Below are 27473 nucleotides of genomic sequence, written 5' to 3'. Positions count from 1 at the left end.
CCCATGAAAGAAGCAAGCGTTACTTTTCTTATTATCCAATTTAAAAACAATTCTATTACATATATTTAAAACAATGTTCTAGATATTCCCATTTTGTGTACGTGGAACTAGTAGTATATATTGTGTTCTAATCTCCAGTTTAGTATAAATTAGAACGTCACATCTGCCTTGTGAAGTAAGAGTGAGTTTTACATTTTTAAAGGTTGTTAAGTAAAAACAAGACTATGCCACAGATTTAGCATGACCTGTGGAGTCTAATAAAATATTTGCTATCTGACCCTTTTCAGTAGTTTGCCAATATCAGGTATAAATGATGAAACTGTTCAGAGTAGGACATCAGTGGTTTATTTTTGTTATTGCTATAAAGTTTTTAGGAATCATGAATCATAAATTAAAGATCTTAATACTATGTAGAATTTTTTTAAGTACAAAGACTAGAAGGGGACTAAGCTATAATTATCAAAATCCCTTGAATTAAATATAGGTGCAGGACACAAATGACAGGAAGTAAAGATGAAACATGAAAAGGAAAATGTTTTAATTACAAATGAAGGAATTACTCAGGCACGGAGGAGACTTTCTATTTTATGTTCAGTAGAACCTGTAGTAGGTTTTTTTTGTTTGTTTGTTTGTTTTTTGAGCCAGTACCATTACTTTTCATTTTTAGTAAACACTGTATAATAGTGATACCAAAACTTGGAATTCTGGAAACTGACAGAAATAAATTTGAAACCCAGCTGCTCCTAATCACTACTGTAATCCAGTTTTTCTGATCTTCAGTTTCTTCCTTGATGAAGTGGGCCTTATATTACCCACTTTGTAGAATTGCTGTGAAGATTATGTTAATGAGGGTTAAGTAGGTAATAGCATATAACCAGTCTCTTGCAAAAAGCAACTATCAGTAACTAACTCCTTGTTCCTTCTCCTTTCTTCATCCTCTTTCTCTTATGTTAAATTATATTTATGAACAGTAAAAAGTTATCTTTTAATTTGTATGTAGATCACTAAGAAATGAATATTTTACAGAAAATACTGTTTAAAAATCAGTATTATTTACAACATAACAATACTTTTTCGCCTGACCAGTGGTGGCCCGGTGGATAGAGTGTTGACCCAGAACGCTGAGGTTACAGGTTGGGAGCTTGGAAGCCCCGAGATTGCTGGTCTGAACACTGGCTCATCAGCACAGGGTTGCTGGCTTGAGTGGGGGCTTGTCCACATGATCCCAAAGCTCGCCAGTTTGAGCCCAAAGGTCACTGACATGAAAAGCCCAAGGTCACTGGCTTGAGCAAGGGGACAGTGGCTAGGCCTCAGTCAAGGCACACATGAGAATCAATCAGTGAACTAAAGTGAAAGCAACTGAGTTGATGCTTCTCACTCTTTGTCTCTCACTCTCAAAAAAAAAAGAAAGAGTACTTTTTAATCCCCAAATAATTAGTAAATTAATTTACATACTTTATATGAAATTGGAAAACCAAATAACTACTATAAGGAAACCCCTTTTTCTTTCATAACACACCTTTGTAGAAATCTTATTTTAAAATAATCTTATTTTATCTTATTTAAAAATATTAAAAAAAAATAAACAGGTTGATATCAATTATTTATATTAACTTTCTTTTTCTTTTCTTTTTTTAAAGATCCTGGTTGTTGCCAATGGTGGATTGGGTAACAGTGTGAGTAGGAACCAGCTGTTCCCAGTGTTAGAGAAAGTCGGACAGGTGGATTCTCTGTTAATGCCACCTAATAAGCCCTACTCATTTGTAAGATACAAAACGATAGAAGAATCCAAGAAAGCCTATGTTACCCTTAATGGAAAAGAAATAGTAGATGATTTAGGACAGAAGATCATTCTGTACTTGAATTTTGTGGAAAAAGGTATTTTCATACAGGTATCTTTTTAAAATTATTTCTTGCTTTTCTTTGAGTTTACTTTTCATACATAAGTTGAGAGTTGCAGGATATACAGGCACTTTGACTCATTTATAGAGGGGAATACTGTAGATATTATGAAAAACCTTTTTTCTTTTTTTTTTGACGTTAATAAAGTTTTTTTTTTGAATTACAGTTGACGTACAATATTATATTAGTTTCAGGTGTACTTCCAGTGATTAGACAGTCTATAACTTATTAAGTGATCACCCTGATAAATCTAGTACCCATCAGTCACCAGACATGGGTATTACAATATTATTAATATTTTTTTTATTTAGAAATTAAATTCAATGAGGTGACATTGGCCCTCAGGAAAACGTAGGTTTCAGGTGAACATTTCTATAGCATGCAAACTATTCATTGCGTTCTGTGCCCATCACCCAAAGTCAAACCACTTTGTCACTGTATGTTTGGCTTACGTTACTCCCCTCACAATCACCACACTCCCTCTTGTAACCACTTTTGTTTATGTCTATGAGTCTCAATTTTATGTCCCACCTATGTGTGAAATCATATAGTTCTTAGCTTTTTCTGGTTTACTTATTTCACTTAGCATAATATTCTCAAGGTCCATCCATGTTGTCTCAAATGGCAATATTTTATTATTTCTTATCGCCGAGTAGTATTCTATTGTATATATGTGCCACATCTTCTTTATCCAATCTTCTATCAAGGGACACTTTGGTTGTTTCCATGTCTTGGCCACTGTGAATAATGCTGTGATGAACATGGGGGTGCATGTGTCCTTGCATACCAGTGCAACTCAAGTTTGGGGGTAGATACCCAGTAGAGGGATTGATGGGTCATATTGTAACTCTATTCTTAATTTTTTGAGGAACCATCATACTGTTTTCCATAGTGGCTTTACCAGTTTACATTCCCACCAGCAGTGAATGAGGGTTCCTTTTTCTCCACAGCCTCTCCAACAATTATTATTACCTGTCTTGTTGGTAGTAGGCAATCTAATTACTGTGAGGTAGTATCTCATTTTACTTTTGATTTGCATTTTTTCTAATAGCTAGCAAAGATGAGTATCTTTTCGTATTATCTGTTGTTTGTATGTCTTTATGAGAGAAATGTCTGTTCAAGTCTTCTCCCCATTTTTTAATTGGACTGTTTGTTTTTGAGCTTTGTGAGGTCCTTATATATCTTGGCTATTGTAAATAATGCTGCACTGAACATATGGATGTACATATCTTTTCAATTTAGTGTTTTTGGTTTCTTTGGATAAATACCCAGAAGTGGAATTCCTGGGTTCTTCTCTGTCTCTTGTTAATAGCCTTTGTTTTAAAATCTGTTTTGTCTGGTATAAGTATTGCTACCCAAGGTACTATTTTTATTTTTATTTTTTTTTTATTTTTCCGAAGTTAGAAGTGGAGAGGCAGACAGATTCCCACATGCGCCTGACCGGGATCCACCTGGCATGCCCACCAGGGGACGATGCTCTGTGTCTGAGACGTTGCTGCATTGCAACTGGAGCCATTCTAGCGCCTGAGGCGGAGGCCATGGAGCCGTCCTCAGCGCCTAGGCCAACTTTGCTCCATTGGAGCCTTGTCTCTGGGAGGGGAAGAAAGAGATTGAGGGAAAGGAGAGGGGAAAGGGTGGAATAGCAGATGGGAGCCCCTCCTGTGTGCCCTGACCAGGAATTGAACCCGGGACTTCCACACGCTGGGCCGATGCTCTACTGCTAAGCCAACTGGCCAGGGCCAACCAACCTACTATTTTGTTTGCTCATTCCCTTTTTTTTTTTTTCTTTTTTTTTTTTCTTCTATTTCCAAGTAAGAGAAGGGGTGATAGAGAGGCAAACTCCTGCATGTGCTCTGACTGGGATCCACACAGTAATCTCTGTCTGGGGTGGATGCTCTGCCCATCTGGAGCCATGCTCACAACCGAGTGATTTTCTTTAGTTGCTGAAGCAGAGGCTCCATGGAGCCATCCTCAGCATCTGGGGCCGATGCACTCAAACCTATCCAATTGAGCCATGGCTATGGGAAGAGAAGAGAGAGAGAGAGAGAGAAAGAGAAGGGGCAGGGATGGAGAAGCAGATGGTCACTTCTCCTGTGGGCCTTGACCAGGAATTGAACCTGGGACATCCACATGCCAGGCCAATGCCCTACCAGTGAGCCAACCACCGAAGACCTGCTTGTTCTGTTGTCATGAATTATCTTTTTTCCATACCTTTACTTTCAGTCTGTGTGTGTCTTTTGATCTGAAGTGAGTCTCTTCTAGACAGCATACGCAATGGTCTTGTTTTGTTACCCATTACAGCTCCGTATGTCTTTTTGATTGGAGCATTTAATTCACTTGCATTTAAAGTAATTGTTGATAGGTATGTATTTATTGCCATTTTATTATTGATACTTTTGAGCCCTTCTCCTCCTCCTTCAAGAAGACCCTTTAACATTTCTTTTAATAGTAGTTTGGTGGTGATGAACACCTTTAGCTTTTTTTGTTGTTATTGGGAAGCTCTTTATCTGTTTATTTATTTATTTATTTATTTATTGTGTGTGTGTGTCCTTTGATTTTAAATTATAGCTTTGCTGTATAATCTTGGTTGTAGAATCTTAATTTTCATCACTTCGAGTATTTCTTTTCAACCTGTTCTGGCTGGCAAAGTTTCTGTTGAGAAATCAACTGACAGTTTGATGGGAGCTACTTTGTAGATAACTGACTATTTTTCTCTTGCTGTTTTAAGATTTTATCTTTATCTTTAATCTTTGGCATTGTAATTATGATGTGTCTTGGTGTGGGCCTCTTTGGGTTTATCTTGTTTGGAACTCTCTGCTTCTCCTGGACTTGTGTGTCTATTCATCAGGTTAGGGAAGTTTTCCATCATTTTTTCACATAGGTTTTTAATTCCTACCTCTCTTTCTACTTCTTCTGGCACCATGATGATGTGAAGGTTGAAATGCTTGAAGTTGTCCTTGAGACTCCTTAAACTAACTTCATTTAAAAATTTTTTTTGATTCATTTTTTTTTCTGCTGTTCTGATGGGATGTTTTCTGCTTCCATATCTTCCAAATATCTAACTTGATTCTCTGCTTCATCTACTCCACCATTGATTCCCTATAATCATTCTGCATTTCAGTTCATGTATCTTCTTTTCTGACTAGTTCCTTTTTCATATTTTCTATCTTTGTTTTTATGTCTATTATCTGTATGTCAAAGTAATCACTAAGTTCATCTACTCTTCCCCTTAGTTCACTGAACATACTTATAACCAGTGTTTTGAACTCTGTACCTGATAGATTACTTGTCTCCTTTTTTCTGGAGTTTTGTTCTGTTCTTTCATTTGGGACATGTTATTTTGTCTCCTCATTTTGGTAGCCACCCTGTGTTTGTTTCTACATACTAAGTAGAGCTGCTGTATCTCCTGGGCTTGGTAGAATGACTTTACATAGTAGATGTCCTGTAGGGTCTAGTCAGTGGCACAGCCTCCTTGGTCACCTGAGCTGGACATTCCAGGTGCACTGCCTGTGTGGGCTGTGTGCACCCTCCTGTTGTAGTTGAGTCTTGATTGCTATTGGCACCTCAGTTGCAGGAATATAACCCTAGGCAGACCAGCTGCAAGGACTAACTTCAACCACCATGGATGATCAGCTGTGCAGGGGCCCACCCCATAGAGCAGGACCTACTTCAGCAGGGTTCTGGTGCCCACTGAGCCTGCCATTTGTGTATATTGTTTTTGGAGGTGATTGGATGGTGGTTTGACTTAATCTGAAGCTATCCTTTGGATGTGCTGGTTCCGGGGCCTCCTGGGAGGTGTAGTCCAAGATTAGCTGCCACCTGGGCCCTGCCTGGGGCCACCTGGCATGAGCTCTAAAGCAATCTTCAGATGGCTGTTACTTGTCCTGGGCTTAGAAGTTCCCAGGGGAGGCCAAGATGCAAACCCAGGCTGGCTGCTGCTTGTCCCAGGCCTGGGGCCACTTAGTGAGGGGTATGGAACAAGCTGAGGCCAGATGCTGCCTGTTTGAGAGATTTTAGAAGAATCTGAAACATGAGTCCAGACAGGGCATTTGTATGGAAAAGCCACTGAAACAGGCTTGGGTGGGCCTGCCAGTAGGGTGGGGTGAGGTCTCAGAATCACCAGGGCAGGGCCAACAGTTATAGTCAGGTAGATGGGGGCCCAGATATGGTGCTCATCCAGCTGGCTCTGTTGGGGAGGGCTGAGAAAAGGAACAATGGCCTTTGTCAGCAACTTCTATCTTGGCCAAAGCTGCCTTCCAGCTCTCATTCTGATGCTGGACAATTCAGTTCCTCCCCATATGTCCTCGCTTCCTTTGAGCTGCTGTCTCAGTGCAGGGGCTCAAACAGAATAAGTCCCTGTAACTCTGTGTGGGCCCTTTAAGCGTAACTCCTGGGACTCCAGCGTTCCTCCATCTCACTTAGTCACGACCTCCACTGGTTTTTTTGCAGCTGGAAATTATGGGGCACTGGAACCTTTTCCTGGCACTGGAACCCTGGGATGGGGGGCCTGGTGTGGGACTGTAACCTCTCTCACACTCAAGGGGACCTCCACAGCTGCGATATCCCTCCCAGTTTTTAACTACCACATTTGTTTGTGGGATCACCCTGTTCCATGTCTCTGTTCTTCCTACCAGTATCAGTGTTATATCTTTATGTATCCTTAGTGGTAGGACTGCTGTTCAGCCAGATTTCAGGCAGTTCTGAGTGATGGTTGTTTTGTACATAGTTTAGTTGTGGTTTTGATGTGGTTGTAGGATTAGTTAGAGTACTGTGTTTATCTACACTTCCATTTTAACCAGACCAGAAAACTTTGTTTCTTAGTGAGAAAGTAGTGGAAGAAATTATTTCTTCTGAGAATGAGTAACTGCTTTTGGAAAGTGTTAATTGGATATGTTTAAACAGAATATTTAAGTAGATACAGTCGTCCCTCGCCATATTGAGGTTCACTTTTCGCAGTCTCACTGTATCATGATTTTTAAATTGTATATATCTAATTGTGGATTTTTTTGCTATATTGCAGGATTTTGCAGTATATAGATATTTTTATATATTTATTATTTTTTCAGTTAAATAAGCATTTTCTAGAGTGTAGAAAGTGTGTAAGAGCATAGGAGGTATTTATAAGAGGGTGGGAAAGGTTTATAAGAGTGTGGGAAGGGTTTATAAAGCTTTAAAATATATATAAATAATAAAATAAATATAAGGTCGCTGCTTTGTGAATTTTCACCTTTCGTGGGGGGATTCTGGAACCTAACCCCTGAGATAGACAAGGGACCACTGTATTATTCTGCTTGCTGTTAAATTGTAGTGGATAGGCCCTGGCCGGTTGGCTCAGTGGTAGAGCGTTGGCCTGCCGTGCAGAAGTCCCGGGTTCGATTCCCGGCCAGGGCACACAGGAGAAGCGCCAATCTGCTTCTCCACCCCTCCCCCTCTCCTTCCTCTCTGTCTCTCTCTTCTCCTCCCGCAGCCAAGGCTCCATTGGAGCAAAGATGGCCCGGGCGCTGGGGATGGCTCCTCAGCCTCTGCTCCAGGCGCTAGAGTGGCTCTGGTCGCAGCAGAGCGACACCCCGGAGGGGCAGAGCATCGCCCCCTGGTGGGCAGAGCGTCACCCCTGGTGGGCGTGCCGGGTGGATCCCGGTCGGGCGCATGCGGGAGTCTGTCTGACTGTCTCTCCCCGTTTCCAGCTTCAGAAAAATACAAAAAAAAAAAAAAAAAATTGCAGTGGATAAAATGAACCACAATTTTTGTCTTGGTCTTTGTTTTGCATATTTATTTATTTATTTTTTGTTTGTTTATTTATTTATTTAGTGAGAGGAGGGGAGATAGACAGACTCCCTCATGTGCCCTGGCTGGGATCCACCTGCCAACCCCTGTCTGGGGCCAATGCTCGAATCAACCGAGTTATCCTCAGTCGATTCTGAGTCTGATGCTCAGAGCAACCAAGCAGACCTCAGTGCCTGGGGCCAATGCTTGAACCAGTCAGGCCTCTGGCTGCCAGAGGGGAAGCAAAAGAGAAGGGGTAGAGGAAGGGGAAGAGAAGCAGATGGTTGCTACTCCTGTGTGCTCTGACTGGGGATCGAACCCCGGATGTCTGCGCACTGTGCCTATGCTCTATCCACTGAGCAAACCAGCCAGGGCCTCTTAGCACTTTTAATGTGTTGTGCGTGTTAGCATTCTTACTTCATAAAATGAGGATTGTGAGTTTAATGAACTGATAAATGATGGTGGGCAGAGTTATTTGTATATATGATCTTTAAGTTTTGTATTATCATTATTTTAATTTGGTTTCCCACAGCACAATGGAAAGAGTTGGGCCTTCAGGCCTTACCTCCAGGCCTCAAAATAGTGGAAGAAATTATTTCTTCTGAGGATGAGAAACTGCTTTTGGAAAGTGTTAATTGGACAGAAGATACAGACAATCAAAATAGTGAGTAAAACAATTCTAATGTGATTTTTAAAAGTGTATAAAATGTCATATTACTGATTTTTATTTTCTTCTCCTTTGGTTCATTAAAACTCTGATATTTCCTCAAAATTACTTAAAATAGTCTGGATTCAATGTTAGACAAGTCACACCAACAAATCTTAGTAGCATTAATAAATAACATTTATATAGCTGTTAATTTTAAACTTCAAAGTGATTAATATTAGCCATCATTTGTAGACCTTCCATTTTAATCTAGATTATTTTACTTGATCCTCTCCTCCTTAAGGCAGATTTCCTGTGAGGAGTCAGCAGTTCATTGCCATATATACCGTTACCATGCAGGAAGAGCCGCCTGGAGATATTCACACATTGGTTACTCTGGCTCTTCCCAGATCACTAAGTCCTGTGACTGGCAGTGAACGTGTTGAGCTCTTTCAGATTGATTAGGTGAAACTGGTGGTGGGATTCAAATAACTCAACAACCGGTTCTCTGCCCTCATGATTGTTTTAAATATAAAAAATATGATATATCAAAAGGTAGTTTATTATTTCATGTACTTAATACTTAAAACAATAAAAAGGTACACAAAACTAGATTGTTATAAGAGTTTTAAAATATTAATGAAAAAACATTAACACCTGACAAAAGAAACAATAAAACTGTTATTTAAGATATTTCCGTATTGCTTCTTGATTGGCGTCCTCACTTGCAATTTTTTTCACCTATGGATGGAATGAACATCACTTCGGGCACTATGATACGCTGTTGCGCAGATGAACGTTAAAAAGAGTAAGGAATGTAAATGTGTGATTTCCACATTGGGCGGCTGCCCATGCGCCCACCTTAGAGAGAACCCTGATTACAAGTGCCATTTTAACAACCAAAATCAACAAAAAAATGGAGTATTGGTTCTGCCGAACTGGTGCGAGCTGGCTGAGCCCCACTACTGGGTGAAACTCTTAAGTGCTTGTTATAATTTTAGGTTTAAAAGAACAGCTGATATGAGGTAGAATGGTTAATTTTATTAGCATAAAATTTAGCAGTAATTCAGCAGTTAACAAAGTCACCATTGAAGGAATGAGATTCTTTTTTACCCAAATGGTTTACTTTCTTCTCTTTATACAGTTCAAAAATCCTTAAAACACAGAAGAGTGAAGCATTTTGGTTATGAATTTCACTATGAGAATAACAATGTAGATAAAGATAAGCCGTTACATGGGGGTAAGTAATTGTTAATAAATGCTGGCTCAGAGAAAGAGATTTAATATATTAGAAATATATCATAGTTGAGGGTGTTTCATTTGTCACATTTAGGTAAACTTCAAACAGTTGATTAAACTTAAAACATTTAATTAGCTAAATAGTGCAGTTTTGTGTTAAAAAACTTCATACATGCAGATAAAAGCTAAAGTGTCCTGAACACTATCCGTACTTCTGTACTTCTTAGAAGTAGTACCACTCACAGTTTAGTAGATGCATTCCAAACCCTTACAAAATGATTTTATGTCCAAAGATAAGAGTGTATAGTTGTTAGTATGTAGTAGTATATTGTATAAATTATATATTCATATACTATATATGTTATTCCAAATTTTTTATGTCCCTTTATGATATAGCTTGGCCTATTCAGTTAATTCCCTTTGATAGACATTTATTTCTAGTTTTTAGCTTTTATAAGAAGCGCTTCAGTGAATATCTTTGTACATAGGATGTACCAAGGAAGAATTTCTAAAGGGAAATGAGTAAATTAGATTTGTGTCAAAGTTATATTTGTTTAAAAATGTTAATAGGTGCTGACAAATTGCCCCCTAAAGCAAATATACCCCAATATTCTTACCAAGTGTGCACCTTTTCCCCCAGCCCTGACGTACATGTGGTGATTGTAACATTTTAAACTTTATAATTACCTGTTTAGTAGTGACGTTGGCCATTGATATTCTTTTCCCGTGTATTCTTTTTTATATACTTTACCTTTTTTTCTAATGACTGTCTAATTTATTAATAAGAATTTATAACATAATATGTATATAATATTGGTAGAATATTGTATATAATTTGGTAGAATTCTTTGTTGAGTTTATTTCCAGTACAGAATATAGTAAATTTTATTGCTGTTTTACAAAATACCAAACTTATAGTCAGCAAAATTGATATTTTTGAATGTTTAATTTGATAAAGTCAGTATAATACTTTAAGAGATTCTTAGGAAGGTTTTATTTTTATTTTGCTTTGTTTGGATCTGATTAGTAAATTAAAACTGTATTATTTTTTATCACAGTGACTACTTTTTATTCTTGGGTATAACATGCCAAGTAAATATTGTAATATGTTTACCTTTATGACAAATGACTTCAGGTCTTCCTGACGCTTGTGATAGTATTTTGGAGAAATGGTTGAAGGAAGGTTTCATTAGACATAAACCTGACCAGTTGACTGTGAACCAATATGAACCTGGGCATGGTGAGTATTTCTTCTTTTAAAATTACAGTCAAGTTCCATAGCTAAGTAGATTATGTAACTTTCAAAGATCAAAGATACTATTTTTAGCTCAGATTCTTAGAGTAACTGCTTATTTTGCTGTGTTGACTTTAATCCTTTGTAAATCTACATCAATCTCTTGAGAAACTTGCATCTCAAAGTGTAAACAAACTGACAGAATTGCTATTTGTGACTTTTTGGTTCCACTCTCAATATTTTATTTAGAGAGAGAGAGAGGATTGCTTTAAAAACAGAGGTAACAGGTATAATGGAAGAAACTAACTAATTTACAGATACAGGCATACATTGTTTTATTGCACGTTGCTTCATCACGCGTTACAGGTGTTGCACTTTTTACAAATTGAAGGCAAGACTTTCCACTAGCAAAAAGACTATGACTCACTTTATTGTGCTACCCGCTTTATTGTGATAGTTTGAATTAGTATGTCTGTGCAGAGAAGAAGGCTAATTGGTTGGATGATCTAGTCCTGTTTTTTCTCTGTTGAGAATGTGGAAGACAGTTCTAGGATGACATCTTAGTGAAAAATCTTTAGGTTATTGATTTTTTTTACAGTTGTTAGCAACATCTTCATCTGCTATTTTAGTAATTGAATTATCTTAAAAGTTTTTATTAGTGGCAGGAGTTTTGGGTTATCTCTTTTCAGTCTGCATTCATCACCATGTATTATGATTGCCTATTTACCCCTCAGCCTTCACCTGTTGAGTAGTGCGTTTTTTTCATTCTTGCCAACCCTCAGGAGTGAGTTTTTTATCAAAAAATGAAATTAGTTACAGTTACAGTTTTATTAATTTAAAATCATGTTTGTTTGATAACCAATTTCTGGAAACAAGAACATACATTCACCTTTTTTTAATGTTGCCTTACACTTTTAAAGTAAAATTTTTGTCCGATCATACAATGGATGGTCAGGAAGCACAAGGACATGCATGAACGTTTGTACTAAAAGGGTTAAAACTGGTCTGTAAACTCCTTGAGAACAGGGACTGTTTTATTTACTTTATATACTCTCACCATGTAGCAGACTTCCCTCACTTAAGAGATGCTCAGTTAACATAGATTGAGAGTGGTGGAGAAAACCATATCTTAATTATTTGTATGCTGAGCCTTAACACCTGGGCTATTACTTTTATTCTTGGGAATCCAGTGTTCAAGTGAAAAAATGACTATTATTTATCTTTATATCTTCCTTTTGGACTGGGGTTGAATAAATGTCCTGGTTAAACAGTGACTTTCAAGTCTTGACTTTATAATCAAGTCTCAGTGGCACCTGAATATGAAGTTAATACATTTCTAGTGTATATTTAGTTTACTTTATTTAGTCACATTGACCCTAAAAGTTTCCTTTAAAATTATAGAATATTTCTGATTATCAAACAGTGTTTTCACCATAATATTGTGAGGCTGCATTTAGAGTGGTCTTGAATCTATTAAAAGCAAAAATGAAGTAACATGTCATTTTACCTTTCATCTCAGGAATTCCTGCTCATATTGACACACATTCTGCTTTTGAGGATGAAATCATTTCTCTCAGTTTGGGCTCAGAGGTAAATATTTAGACATTTTCATTAGCTATCAACAAATGTCTTACCTTATACAATCCCCTTTTCATAGGATTTCCCATATGTCTTAATTCAGATGAATTGAGATTTTAAAAATGAAAAGTAAAGGCCCCATTATCACTTATTTTTTACAGAATGTGAAATTATCACTTCTTTTAGGTGTCAAAGCTTTATCTGTAAGCTCATCAGATACCAGGAAAAGCCCTGTAATTTAATTTATTACACATTTTCCTTTTATTTATTTTTTTGTTTTTTATTAAAAAAATTTTTTGGCCCTGGCCAGTTGGCTGAGTGGTCAGCTTGATGAGGGGAAGTTCCAGGTTCGATTCCCAGTCAGGGCACACAGGAGAAGTGACCATCTGCTTCTCTATTCCGCCTCCCCTTTTTCTCTCCTACAGCCATGGTTTAAATGGTTTGAGCAAGTTGGCCCTGGGTGCTGAGATTGGCTCCATGGCCTTGCCTTAGGAGCTGAAATAGCTCGGTTGCTGAGCAATGGAGCAGTGGCCCCAGATGGGCAGAGCATCACCCTGTAGGGGGCTTGCTGGGTGGATCCTGGTTGAGGTATATGTGGAAGTCTTTCACTGCCTCCCTGCCTCTCACTTAACAACAACAACAAAAAAATTAATTTATTGATTTTAGAGAGAGGGAGAGAGAGAAACATTGATTTGTTGCTCCACTTATTTGTACATTCATTGGTTGACTCTTGCATGTGCCCTGACTGGGGATCAAACCTGCAACCTTGGCATATTGGGACAATGCTCCGACCAACAGTGCTACCCAGCCAGGGGGATTTGTTACTTTTTTAATTGAAGTTATTGGGGTGACACACAGGTGTCAGTCAAGTGTACAACTCAATAAAATATCATCTGTACACTGCATTGTGCAGTCAATGCCCAAAGAAAAGTCTCTTTCCATCCCTGTTTATCTCTTCTTTGCCCACTTCCACCTACCTGAAACCCTAACATTTTACTTTTAAATATTAACTAAAATCCAGACTTCCCTTAGTGGAGTAATTTACTGAAGTAGCATTGCCATCTAGTGGCAAAAGGTAGTAGCTGCAGGCTACAACAAAAGGAAACAAAAATGTGTCTGGAATTTTGATAAACTTTTTCACATATATTACCTGATTCATTCCTTTCAAAAACTTTGAGTAGTACAGGGTAATTTTTTTATTTTTACATATGAAGAGTAAGAGATTCATGTTTATCCATTGACTTATTTCTATAGCTGCACTTTACTTAAATTGCTAAAGAAACTATCAAAAAAGCAAAAATAAACAAAGAAATAAAAATAAAAACTCATAGACAGACAACAGTATGGTGTTTACCAAAGGGAAGAAGTGGGGATGGTAGGAGATGGGATAGGGGGAATAAATGGTGATGGAGAGAGACCTGACTTCGGGTGGTGAACACACAGCGCAGTGTACAGATGATATATACAGAATTGTGCACCTGGGACTTTTATAATTTTATTAACCAGTGTCACCCCTATACTTTCACTGCTATGGAAATTTTCTCCCCTTATAGGGAAATATGAGGAAAGGGAACTATGGGTTCCTTCAATACCCTACAAGGTCATTATGCAGTTGTTTAGTAAAAGTTGTCAAGAGAGGACAACTTGCCCTTTAGTTGCCCTGAAAATCTGTTGTTATCATTGTCGCCATATATTGTCTCCAGGGGCATGTAGTTTTCAGCTGCCAACTTGAATGATGGAATTTGTTGATTAAAGCCATCTTTATAATAGCAGGAAAGCATGCATATTATAAGTATGTCAAGAACAGTAGATTTTCAGAGGCACAAAGAAAACCAGATAGAAGGTGACAGAAGACAATTTGACTTTGGGTGAGGGATATGCAACAATCAAATGTCAAAATAACCTGGAGATGTTTTCTCTCAACATATGTACCCTGATTTATCAAATGTCACCGCATTAAAATTAATAAATTAAAATTTAAAAAAAGAATAGTAGATTTTCTTATAAAAGATAGCTTTTAAGGGAAAGTAAATCTTCAATTTTGAAAAAAAATGTTTACTAAACATTTAAATTTATTATATTATTTAAAACAGCCTGTTGTATTTGGGGTCCTTTATTCCATCTATAAAATGGGATTAATAATACCTCGTGTCTGGCTGAAGGATTGTGATGGGAATTAAGTGAGTTTTAATAAATGCTGTTTCCTGGGTTCCTTACTTGAAAGCTTTACTTCTATGACAAGGGAAAGTACATGTTCTCATGACCTTGAAATTGGATTTTAGATAGTCACCAGAAGGATGACTTTCATCTTTTCTTGCGTTTACACACTGTTGCATCCTGTGCTGTTCTGTGTGTTTTTGATGCTGTATAATGACTTTAATTCTCTCCTAGCTTCTTGCCCCAAACCTAGAATCTGGGGCCCATACTTTTGTCCTTTTCTCTTTGTTTTCTCATCCTTGACAGCCTTAATTGTTTTAAGAAATTTACTGTAGTGTCTACTGCAGCTTTCATTTCATTGTAATAATTTGTCAGTGGCATCGTTATTTTGTTTTGTTATTAGTGTTTGTTTCTCCTTGGCTAAAATCCTTGAGGTTATGTTTAACTCTTTACTTTCTTCCGTCACACAATTTCTAATATCTCCTAACTGTTACTCTAATACAAGGTGTTTCCATGTGTTATTCTTAACTTTTATTTAAATATAACTTGAATGCCTTATCTTTATGACTACTTGAACATGCTCTTAAAACACTTATAGTTCATCTAAAAAATGCTGTATATTTCATAGTGACCAGAAATTTTCAAATTCATTAATTTTCCCTGTACAATTAGATTGTAATCTTCTATAATGCTTTTGTGTCTCCAAAGGTATTATAGCTGTATGTATACGTTATATGATGTATAAATGTTAGGACACTTTTAGCTGCAAATTATAGCAGAAAACTCAATTAAAAATGATTATACAACAAAAACAAGTTAACATCTCATATAACAAGTTGTTTTAAATTTTATAGTTTTAATTTGTTGGGTTAGCTCAGTGACTTAATCAAAGAACCAGGTTCTTTCCCTCTCAAATGTTTACTTCTTTCCTACCTAAGGACTAGCATAGGGAAATATCCAACAAGGGGTAGGGTGCACCACGACCTGTGAGGTCAAGTAGACTTTTGCTCTTAAGTACTCCTTCTCTGAAGGGTTTGTTCGGCTGCCAGATACTGCCTACCTTTGTTGCACATACATGCTTTGAGATACACTCGTGACCTAAACTTCCTTGTGATAATGAACTAGGAATGTTAATGGACAGATAATTAGTTCAGCGAGTACCATAAGAATGGGTCACCTAAGGATGAAGATGAATGGGCATCTATTTAAAACTAGAACCAAACTTTCTCATAAATAAGAAAAAAACTTTTTAAGACTTATCTAGAACAAAAAATGAATTAATTAGAAATCACATCAATGAAAACATATCACAGAAAAAAATATCTGGAAAAATGAAACAAAAAATTATGGCTAGTTTAAAATATTTAATTTAACAACAGATTGTAATTCAAATAATCACTAATTTACAGAACAAAGAATGAGTCATATACCTTTGTCTTAGTATTTAAAATATGACAGCAACTAATTTTGTGTCTTGATTATAAAGAGCCTCCCTCCCCCCAAAACCTATTAAAGTCTTAATCAGTTTTTCCAAAGTCTCTCTTAATCCTTTGATAATCCAAATTATTTAATTTTCAAGCACCAATTGCATACCATTGTTGTTTTATTTTTTTCTTCAGTTATAAAAGTCCTGACTCTGTCCCAAGAGCCCAAGCTCTATGTCAATCAGGCATCCCTGATTCGACTTCCCCATGCAGTGGGACACTCCTGGTTATCAGCAGGGCTGACAGCCTCTTCAAGACTACTCTTGAGGCAGCTATGAGGATTCTACTTATCAGTGCCAAGACTAACGCCACCAGAGGAAAGACACAACTGGTACACAAGTTAGTTGCAAGAATCACACAGGCAATTTATTACTCACAAATCCTATGGCGTGCCTGATACAGCTTAAGGGGCCAGTTGGTGTGCTCTACTTGGTTGTCTTTGGTCAGAGCGGTGTGGAGACAGTCCACATTCATGTTGGAGTCTGGGCTACTACCGCAGCAGGGGGTGCCCTTAGCTTTAGTACCTTTTCTGGCCACTGCCTTCTAACAGGTTGGTCAATCTACAGGATTATCACCTCAACCTACCTTCTAACAGGTGTCAATCTACAGGATTACCACCTCAAACCACCTTCTAACAGGTGTCAATCTACAGGATTATCACCTCAAACCACCTTTTTGGGATTTCCTCGCAGGGAGCCCTTTTTATGTTAATCTACTGAAATGTTACATCAAGCCACTTTTAAGGTGTTCCTAGGGAAGCTTTTTGTTTATGTTAATTTACAGAGTTATGACATCAAGCCACTTCTTATCTATATATCATATAACTTCATACACACACTAACTGGGCCCTGCTCGAAAGTCAGTCTGTTTATCATATTTGTACACACTATATTAATTCCTATCCAGATGGCTAACTTTATTTAGTTTCCTTAATTGATTTTAATATTATATCTTAATTACTTTTATATATCTTCCATGCTTTTCTATATTTCTATATATTTAATTACTATAACCTTATATTACTGCAACACTCTGCTAAATCTTCAGATGTTAAGTGGTTCAATGACATCCCTTTCATCAGCTTCAGGAAGTCTTCTATTTTTTGTAAGGATTGTGATTTCAATTTTTTTTTAGTATTTGCATTGCATTGGCTAATATTTATAGCATTAAGATTCATGGAAGACTGCCTGACTAGGCGGTGATGCAGTGGCTAGAGCGTCAGACCGGGACACGGAGGACCCAGGTTCGAAACCCCAAGTTAGCCAGCTTGAGTGTGGACTCACTTGGTTTGAGCAAGGCTCAACAGCTTGAGCCCAAGGTCTCTGGCTTGAGCAAGGGGTCACTCTATCTGGTTTAGCCCCCTGGTCAAGGCACATATGAGAAAACAATCAACGAACAACTAAGGTGCTGCAACGAGGAATTGATGCTTCTCATCTCTCTCCCTTCCTGTTTGTCTGTCTTTATCTGTCCCTCTCTCTGTCTCTCTCTGTCACAAAAAGAAAAAAAAGATTCATGGAAGACTGACAAAAAAGTTACCTCAGTGAGTAGAGATAGCTGCTGGTATTGAAAAGAGAAATATTTGGGCAAGCACTAATTTTATAAGAAATTGGTTCATTAGTAAATATTTCTCATACTTTTTGCTACTGAGTGGCCTGGGTGATTAGGTATTTTGTTAATGAAGACTTTCTGTTGACTGTCTACTAGAACTCAATAGACACTTCTCCAAAGAAGACATACAGATGGCCAATAGGCATATGAAAAAATGCTCAATATCACTAATCATTAGAGAAATGCAAGTGAAAACCATAATGAGATACCACCTTACACCTGCAAAATAGCACTAATTAACAAATCAACACACAACAAGTGCTGGTGAGGGTGTGGAGAAAAGGGAACCCTCCTGCACTGCTGGTGGGAATGCAGACTGGTGCAGCCACTGTGGAAAACAGTATGGAGATTCCTCAAAAATTAAAAATCGGCCCTGGCCGGTTGGCTCAGTGGTAGAGCGTCGGCCTGGCGTGCAGAAGTCCCAGGTTCGATTCCCGGCCAGGGCACACAGGAGGAGCGCCCATCTGCTTCTCCACCCCTCCCCCTATCCTTCCTCTCTGTCTCTCTCTTCCCCTCCCGCAGCGAGGCTCCATTGGAGCAAAGATGGCCCGGGCGCTGGGGATGGCTCCTTGGCCTTTGCCCCAGGCGCTAGAGTGGCTCTGGTCGCAACAGAGCGACGCCCTGGAGGGGCAGAGCATCGCTCCCTGGAGGGCAGTGTCGCCCCCTGGTGGGCGTGCCGGGTGGATCCCGGTCGGGCGCATGCGGGAGTCTGTCTGTCTCTCCCCGTTTCCAGCTTCAGAAAAATACAAAAAAAAAAAATTAAAAAAAAATTAAAAATTGAACTGCCTTTTGCCCAGCTATACCACTTTTAGGAATATATCCTAAGAATACCAAATCACTGATTCAAAAGAAGATATGCACCCCCATGTTTATTGCAGCATTGTTTACAATAGCCAAGATCTGGAAACAGCCCAAGTGTCCGTCAGTGGACGAGTGGATTAAAAAGCTGTGGTACACAGACATAATGGAATACTATATGGCTGTGAAAAAGAAGGAAATCTTACTTTTTGCAACAGCATGGATGGACCTGGAGATTATTATGCTAAGTGAAATAAGCTAGGCAGAGCAAGACAGATATTATATGAGCTCACTTATAGTGGAATCTAATGAACATGGTGAACTGAGGAATGGAGTAGAAGCAGAGGAGGGGTCACAGGGAGCAGAGGGACAGCTGTCAGAGGGAAGGGGGATGAGGGGATGGGATCAGAGAAGGTGAAGCGATTAGTGAAATTATATATATACATAGCACAGAGATACAGATAACAGGACAGCAAGTCCCAGAGGGATGGGGGGAGGAGTGTTAGGGGGAGGGGGTAAAGGTGATGTAATGGGGGACATGTGGGTGGGGGTTGAGGATGTTATATTGAGTGGGACACTTAAATCCATGTTAACACAAAAAATTAATAAAAAGATTTTAAAAAGTATTTGTAAACCCAATGGTGTGCCTTTTAAAATTCACATTTGTCAGCTGCTGCTAGGCTTAGACTGAATTCTTTTGGTGTTTGGGTTCCTGACAACAAAAGCATTTTCTTGGGTACTGTATTTTTATAAGTTGCTGTTCATAATAATATTTGAGCACCACTTGGGAAGAGTGACTGAAAATGTTTATGAATTCTTTGGTTATCTCTTATAAGTTAGCCTCTACTATCTAAAATGTTTCATGACTTTAAAAGCTAAATGGATTCTATGGAAATCTGCACCTAATAATATTTTCTCCTTGAGTTATTAATTATTGTAATTCTATTAATAATAGCTACTAGTTTTTTATTTACCGTGTGCTGGCTACTGTGATTTATATCATTGTATGTATCATTTATTTAAAGCTGAGGCACAGAGAGATTAAATGGCTTGTCCCAGGTCCTATGGCTAGTAAATGGAGGACCAGGATATAAATGTTTCAGCTCCAGAGTCCTTGCATGTGACCGCTGCCTTACTATCATAATTTCCTGGGGCGCTTGCTAGAGATGCAGATTCCCGAGTTTCTCACCCTGTACCTGCTTAGTCTCTCTATGGATGAAGTATGTTTATTCATCATTCAGTTAATTTTTATGTCCACAAAAGTTTGAGAACCACTGTGCTATGCCATTCTGCAAACATTATCATACTGTAATCTCTGTTAGCCTAGAAAGGCAGCCAGAATCAGTGACTCAGTCTTTTCCTTGGACTGCATATCACTTCGCATTAATCTTTATGCTTTTGCCTTTACTTCAAGATTGTCATGGATTTTAAGCACCCAGATGGTGTCACAGTGCCAGTTATGTTACCTCGTCGGAGTTTGCTGGTGATGACAGGAGAATCTAGATACCTTTGGACTCATGGGTATGTACTGAAATGACCTTGGTGACAGGACACCCTTTGCTCTGTGAGAGTTCTCATTCTTTCCTCTGTGAGTCACCAGAACAGTGCCTGTGCCTGCACATCGAATCCTCTGGGATTAAAACCCCAGGGACATCTCTAGCTTTTTTTTTTTCCTAGCTTTTTTTTAATGTTAACCTTTACTTTTGAAAAAATTCAAATTTAAAGAAAAGTTACAAGCATAATAGTGTGAACTATCTTCACCTTTCTCCCATATTTACCAGTTGTGAACATTTGCCATGAGTTTTGTCTTTTACATGTTATCATTACAGGGGGTCCTTGGGTTACAACACAGTTCCCTTCCTACGACAGTGATGTAACCCAAATTTTGATGTAAGTAGAAACACACCCGGTGTAAGTCTATCCTAACACAGTTGTAAAATCATAATCTAGAACATAAAAACACAACTAAGCCAAAAAAAAGGACACAAATATACGGTACTGTACATTTACTGTAGTAACAGAAAAATGACCAAAAAATGAGTGTAAAAAAAGTAAGATGCTAACAGCATAAGCTGAAACACTCATGTCTCAATTTTTTTAAATTTTTATGAGAGTGAGCATTATAAACTAATGAAACATTGTTATGTCGAGACTGTTGTAACCCAAGGATCCTCTGGATTATATTTGCTGAATCTTACCAGGGTAAGTTGCTTCATTACATGTTTCCTAAGAGCAGGACATTTTCTATATCAGAGGTTGAAAGACTATGGCTTATGGGCCAAATTCAACCCTTGTCTGTTTTTTTGTTTGTTTGTTTTTTGTTTTGACAGAGATAGGGACAAACAGGAAGGGAAAAAGATGAGAAGCATCAGTTCTTCATTTGCGGCACCTTAGTTCATTGATTGCTTTCTCATATGTGCCTTGACCAGGGGACTACAACAGAGTGAGTGATCCCTTGCTAAAGCCAGCAACCTTGGGCTCAAGCCAGCAACCATGGGGTCCTGTCTGTGATCCCATGCTCAAGCCAGTGGCCCCACGCTCAAGCTGGTGAGCCCGCGCTCATCCAGCAACCTCAGGGTTTCGAACCTGGGTTTTCTGCGTCCCAGTCTGATGCTCTGCCCACTGTGCCACCGCCCGGTCAGGCCCTGTCTGTTTTATACAGCTCTTTAGCTAAAAATGGCTTTTACATTTTTAAATGGTTGTGAAGAACAAAACCAAAAACAGAGAATATACAACAGAGGCTGTATGTGGTGACCTCTAACATCTAAGACGGGTCCCCAAACTACGGCCCGCGGGCCACATGCAGCCCCCTGAGGCCATTTATCTGGCCCCCGCCGCACTTCTGGAAGGGGCACCTCTTTCATTGGTGGTCAGTGAGAGGAGCCTAGTTCCCATGGAAATACTGGTCAGTTTGTTGATTTAAATTTACTTGTTCTTTATTTTAAATATTGTATTTGAACTCGTTTTGTTTTTTTACTTTAAAATAAGATATGTGCAGTATGCATAGGGATTTGTCCATAGTTTTTTTTATAGTCCGGCCCTCCAACGGTCTGAGGGACAGTGAACTGGCCCCCTGTGTAAAAAGTTTGGGGACCCCTGACCTAAAATATTTAGTATCTGGCCCTGTTATAGGAAAAATTTGCCAACTTCTGTTCTATAAAACTGCAGTGCAGTCCTCAAATTCAGGAAATTCAGTATTGATAAAATACTCTTAACATACTCTTACACAATTTTTAACTTTGTAGTTGTACTTTATAGTACTGTCATAGAAAAACCAGAACCTATTGGAAAACCAGACTTCACTCAGGAACTGTTGCATTAGGGGAAAGAGATCTCAAAATAGAACTGGGCCCAATTTTAAAGACAACAAAGAAAAGTGAGGATTTGTAGCCCAGGAGCCCAGGGTTGGGGATGGTGCTTGGTGGATGACAAATTACTAAGGAAGCCTCAGTAGTAAGGGGGTGTCTGGCTAAATAAACACAGGATTCTTGTTGAAGGCAGGCCAGGGTGATGAGATGGGGAATAGGGGGGACGAGGAGTTTGGTCAGCTCTCAATGATGGGCTATCAAGGGTGGGAATTCTGGCTACACTGACTCAGCAGATATCTTGTTAAGTTGGGCTCTCGGAGGACATGCCCAAATATGGAGCCTAATTAGGCTCAGAGGCGACTGTGGTCAAGTAGAGACTCTTTGTTGGTAGTTCAGGATTTGTTTTCCCTCTAATCTAGGATTTTGTTCATGATCCTGAATTACCTTTAGTTGTCAGTTAATTCTTTTTAGTCATCTTTAATTTGAAACAGTTCCTCAACTTTTCTCTGTCTCCTGACATTGACACTTTTAAGGAGGCCAGTTGTTTTTTATAGTGTCCTTCAATTTGAGTTTGTTTGAATCTAATCTGAAAGAAATGGGTTATACTTTTCTGGCAGGAATACATCTCTAGCTTTTTGAGAGGGAAGCATCACTCTGCTATAATTTACATATATTGTATTTAAAATACCTGCTGAGCTGCTATAATTTACATATATTGTATTTAAAATAATAATAAAATAATAATAATTATTATTATTTGTATTTTTCTGAAGTGAGAAGCGGGGGGCGGGGGCAGAGAGACTCCTGCATGCACCTGACTGGGATCCACCTGGCAAGCCCACTAGGAGGTGATGCTCTGTCCATCTGGGGCATGGCTCTGATGCAACTGGAGCCATTCTAGTTCCTGAGGCGGAGGCCATGGAGCCATCCTCAGTGCCTGGCCAGCTTTGCTCAATGGAGCCTTGGCTTTGGGAGGGGAAGAGAGAGACAGAGAGAAAGGAGAGGGGGAAGAGTGGAGAAGCAGATGGGCGCTTCTCCTGTGTGCCCTGGCTGGAAATCGAACCCAGTACTTCTACACACCAGGCCGATGCTCTACCACTGAGCCAACTGGCCAGGGCCTGAGTTGTATACTTATTAATACTGGCCTGCTTACAGATTTTAGCTGATGTATTTATGAGAATTCAAGGAAATGAACATGTGAATGAATTTTTTAACCTGTCCTAAACGTGAACCATAAAAACAGGTTGTCGGTTTAATCCCCGGTTAGGGCATACACAGGAACAGATTGATATTTTTGTCGAACTCTCTCTCACCCTTCCATTCTTGCTAAAATCAATAAATAAAACTTTGAAAAATTCTTTAAAAAAACATTAGAAAATTCAGTCTTGTGATGTACAGAAAATATATCAAGAACAACTGGAGGTTATCCCAGGATTGCAAGATTGGTTGAACATCCGGGAACAAAACATTGTAATTCACCACATAGAATGAACAAAGAAGAAAAAATATATAATCATCTTGATTGATGTAGAAAGTGTTTTGGACAGAACTCATCATCCATTCATAATAGAAACTTGGCAGAGTAGGACAAGAAGGAAACTTCTTCAATCTGATAAAGGACACCTATGAAAACCCCACAGTGAACATCATATTTCATAGTGCGATATGGAATGCTTTTTCCTGAGACAGTGAAGTGGGCAGGGATGTCTGCTCTTACCACTTCTAGTAAATATAGATGTCTTATCCATTGTACAAGTCAAGAAAAAGAAATAAAAGTACAGATTTGAAAGAAAGAAGTAAAACTCTTTATGATTGTAGATATAGAAAATCCTAGGAAATCTACAAAACAAGTGCTAGAACTAATTCATGAGTAAAGCAGGGTTGTAGCATACAAGATCAAATATTCAAAACTTAATTTTTGGAAAATGAAATAAAATGCTTTTAAATATAGCATCAAGACCTGTAAAATACTTCTTTTCAGTACTCTGAACTAATTAGTTAATTAATTATGGTACAGTTTATAAAACTATCAACCTGGGAATTTTGATTCTTTTTCTTAAATTGAGACTTAATTCTCACACAAACATACACACAAAGTATTGCATTAATTTCAGATGCACAACATAATGATTCTCAATATATAATTTGTGAAGTGATCGTTCTCAGTAAGTCTAGTCAACACCCATCACCACACAACTACATTTTTTTTTTTTAAGATTTATTTGGCTCTGGCCGGTTTGCTCAGTGGATAGAGCATTGGCCCAGCCTGCAGACATCCTGGGTTCAGTCCCCAGTCAGGCACACAAGAAAAGTGACCATCTGCTTCTCTTCTCTCTCTCCTCCTTCACTCTCTCAATTTCCTTCTCACAGCCAGTGGTTTGATGGTTTTGGGCATGGCCCCAGGCCCTGAGGATAGCTTGGTTGTTCTAAGCATCGGTCCAAAATGGGGGTTGCCAGGTGGATGCCTGGTCAGGACACATGCAAGAGTCTGTCTCATTATCTCCTCTTTTACTTAAAAAGAAAAAAAGATTTATTCTTTTAGTAACATTTAAATAAACATTACAGTATCATTTAAATAGTCACCATACTGTACATTACATCTCTAGAATTTATTTTATAACTTGAAGTTTGTATCTTGACTATTTTCATTCATTTCACAACCTTCCATCCACTCCACCTCTGCCACTTTACAACCACTAAGCTGTTCTCTGCATCTATAATTTGTTTTTATTTTACTTTCCACATATAAGTGAGAAGAGTGGTATTTGTCTTTCTGTGATTTCATTAGCGTAATGCTCTCAAGGCACATCCATGTTGTCACAAACGGCAAGATTTCTTTCTTTTTACCGCTAAATAATATTTCTCTGTGTGTGTGTTTATCACATTTTCTTTATCCATTCATTCACTGATGGACACTTAGATCTTCTCCATATTTCGGCTATTGTAGATAATGTTACAATGAATATGGGGGTGCATGTAACTTTTTTGAGTTAGTGCTTTCATTTCCTTTGACCAGGTACTCAGAAGTGGAACTACTGGATCATATAGCAGTTCTGTTTTTAAATTTTTGAGGCACCTCCATACTATTTTTCTTTTCTGCCAATTTTACATTTCCACCAACAGTGCACAAGGGTTTCTTTTTCTCCACATCTTTGCCAACCAACACTTGGTATTTCTTGTGTTTTTGATAATAGCCATTCTAACTGGTATAAGGTGATAATCTCATTGTGCTTTGATTTGCATTTCTCTGATGATTAGTGAAGTTCAGTTTCTTTTTATGTACTCGTTGGCCATGTGTATGTCTTTTTTGGGACAATGTCTATTTAGAGCCTCTACCTATTTTTAAATCAGACTGTGTTGACTTTTTTTTTTAAACCATTTAGTTGTATAAATTTTTTATATATTTTGAATATTAACTCCTTAATATCCATATATAATTAGCACATATTTTTACCCATTCCATATGCTGACTTTTTATTTTGTTGATGGTTTTCTTGGCTATGCAGAAGCATTTTAGTTTGATGTAGTCCCACTTGTTTAATTTTGCTTTTGTTGCCTTTGGAAGTTCTGATTCTAACAACAGATTGAATGAAACAGTGTAACAGTGATGTAATGAAAATTGAGAATTGAAATACACTACATTATTTTATTATAGGACTACATTTAATTATATGGTTGAAATTTCTTCTAAATGCTAGAAAAAACGTATCTAGCTCTTAATAAAGAAGTATCAACAACTTAAGAATGTAAAATTATATTTTTTTTCTAATTTGCTGAGATTTTTCAGGCTTAACACATTTTCTGTGAATATGAAACCTACTTCTGTAGAGTAAATAAACACTTGGCCTCAGAAGATTTAAATCTTAGGAATAAATTTAACAAAAGATAAGCAATGCATATACACTGAAAATTATGAAATATCACCTACAGAAATTAAAGAACCAAAATAAATTAAAGAGATAGAGATGCCATAATCATGGATAGGAAACTAATTATTAAGATACTAGTTGACCCCAGATTGATCTAATGATTCAATATAATTCCAATTGGAATCTTAAAAGTTTTTTTTGTAGGTTCTGAAATTCATAAGGAAATGTGAAGGTTCTAGAATAATCAAAATAATCTTGAAGCAGAGGAACAATGTTAGAGGATTTATTCTACTTGATTTTTAAGATGTACTAAAAGCTGTGTCATCAAAGGAGTATAGGCAAATAGACCAGTGTGACACAATATATATCTACACATATAATATGAATTGATTTTTGACAAAGATCCCAATGCAAGTCAGTGTGAGAAGGAAATTTTTCAACAGATGATGCTGGAACAATTGGATATTCATGTGGAAATATAATGAACCATGATCAACTTTATATCATTCACAAAAATTAATATGAGGCCATCATAAATTTAAATGTAAAAGCAAGAACTATAAGACATTTAGAAGAAAATACAAGAGAATATTTTTGTAACCTTGGAATAGACAAAGTATTTTTTTAGAAAGATAGTAAACCACACTTTCTGCAAAAGAAAAAAAGACAAAGTAACTGCATCAGAATTAAAAACTTCTCTCATCAAAAGATGCCATTAAGAAAATGAAAAGGCAGGCTCCACATGGGGAGGGAATATCCTCAAACAAATATCCAACAAAGGATTGGGCATAGGTTTGAATAGATTCTGCACACAGAAAAGGATCTATGAATAGCTAATAAGGTCATGAAAAGATACATTGTATCATTAGTCATCAGAGACATCCAAATTAAAATCACAACTTTATATCACTTGCCACAATTTTTAAAATAGTTAAAATTAAAAACTCAGACAATACTAAGTGTTGATGAGAATATCAAGTATCCCAGAACTCATTATGTTGCTGGTAATAGTGTAAAATTATGTATAACCACCTTGGAAAACTATGAGTTTCTCTCCCTATGACTCACCAATTTCACTCTTAGATATTTACCCAATGTAATAAAAATATACACCTAAAAAAGATATGAATATATAATAAAACTATATATCTAAAAAAGAATATCTATGTATATGTGTATATATCTGAATGTTCACAGAAGCTTTATTTGTAAAGTCCCACACTGAGGATACCAAAATGTCTATCAATAGGAGATTCTGGATAAATAAATTGTGGTTTTTTCATATACTGAAATATTACTCAGTGATGAAAAGGCAGTGAACTACTGATACATACAACCACCTGGATGAATCCTAGAATTATTATGTTGAGTTGACAAAGCCAGATACAAAATAGTGCTAAGTGTATATGAAACTCAAGAACAGGTATCTCAGAACAGTGGTTGCGTCGAGGTGGGGAATGATTGGCTGGATGGGGGCACCGGAGAATTTTCTTGGGTGATGGGAATGTTCTGTGTTTTCATTGAGGTGGTGGTTACATGGTTGTATACATTTGTCAAAACTTATTGAACCATACACATAAGATTATTGATTTTATTCTCTGTAAATTTAACTTTAAAAGGGTCATATTTCCTCCCAGATGATTCTTTTTTTCCATTTGAAAATTTGTTCTTACTCCAAAGACTCCCTTTAAATGTTCTTACAATCCACAATGGCTTGTACTTGTCTCTTTTTATTTTTCAATCTTTTTTTTTTTACTTATTGTATTTACATTACAAAATTTAATTGTGCTCTTTGTCGCATTATTTGTTATTTTCTGATGTTGATTACCTTGACCTTTAACTAGTCTTCACTTATTAAGAAAGTTGTATTTGAAACTCCAGGAATGG

General features: G+C 37.6%; 1 protein-coding gene and 1 non-coding gene across 2 annotated transcripts in view; both read left to right on the top strand.

Annotated features, from left to right (window-relative positions):
• The window catches only part of ALKBH8 (alkB homolog 8, tRNA methyltransferase), a 47992-nt gene that overhangs the window by 5338 nt on the left and 15181 nt on the right, over positions 1-27473 (top strand). Inside the window, exons 3-8 of the mRNA XM_066360753.1 lie at positions 1641-1878; positions 8198-8329; positions 9456-9551; positions 10686-10790; positions 12304-12374; positions 19824-19930. Coding sequence (XP_066216850.1) covers positions 1641-1878; positions 8198-8329; positions 9456-9551; positions 10686-10790; positions 12304-12374; positions 19824-19930 — 749 coding nt within the window. The remainder of the gene's footprint in view (positions 1-1640; positions 1879-8197; positions 8330-9455; positions 9552-10685; positions 10791-12303; positions 12375-19823; positions 19931-27473) is intronic.
• TRNAG-GCC (transfer RNA glycine (anticodon GCC)) lies at positions 7218-7293 on the top strand. Its single transcript has one exon. It is a non-coding gene; the product is annotated as a tRNA-Gly (tRNA).

Source organism: Saccopteryx leptura, chromosome 1 (assembly GCF_036850995.1).
Source record: "Saccopteryx leptura isolate mSacLep1 chromosome 1, mSacLep1_pri_phased_curated, whole genome shotgun sequence".
In the NCBI taxonomy this organism is placed as follows: domain Eukaryota; kingdom Metazoa; phylum Chordata; class Mammalia; order Chiroptera; family Emballonuridae; genus Saccopteryx; species Saccopteryx leptura.
Note: the sequence above shows the minus strand (reverse complement) of the source record. Positions and strands in the feature narration are given on the sequence as shown.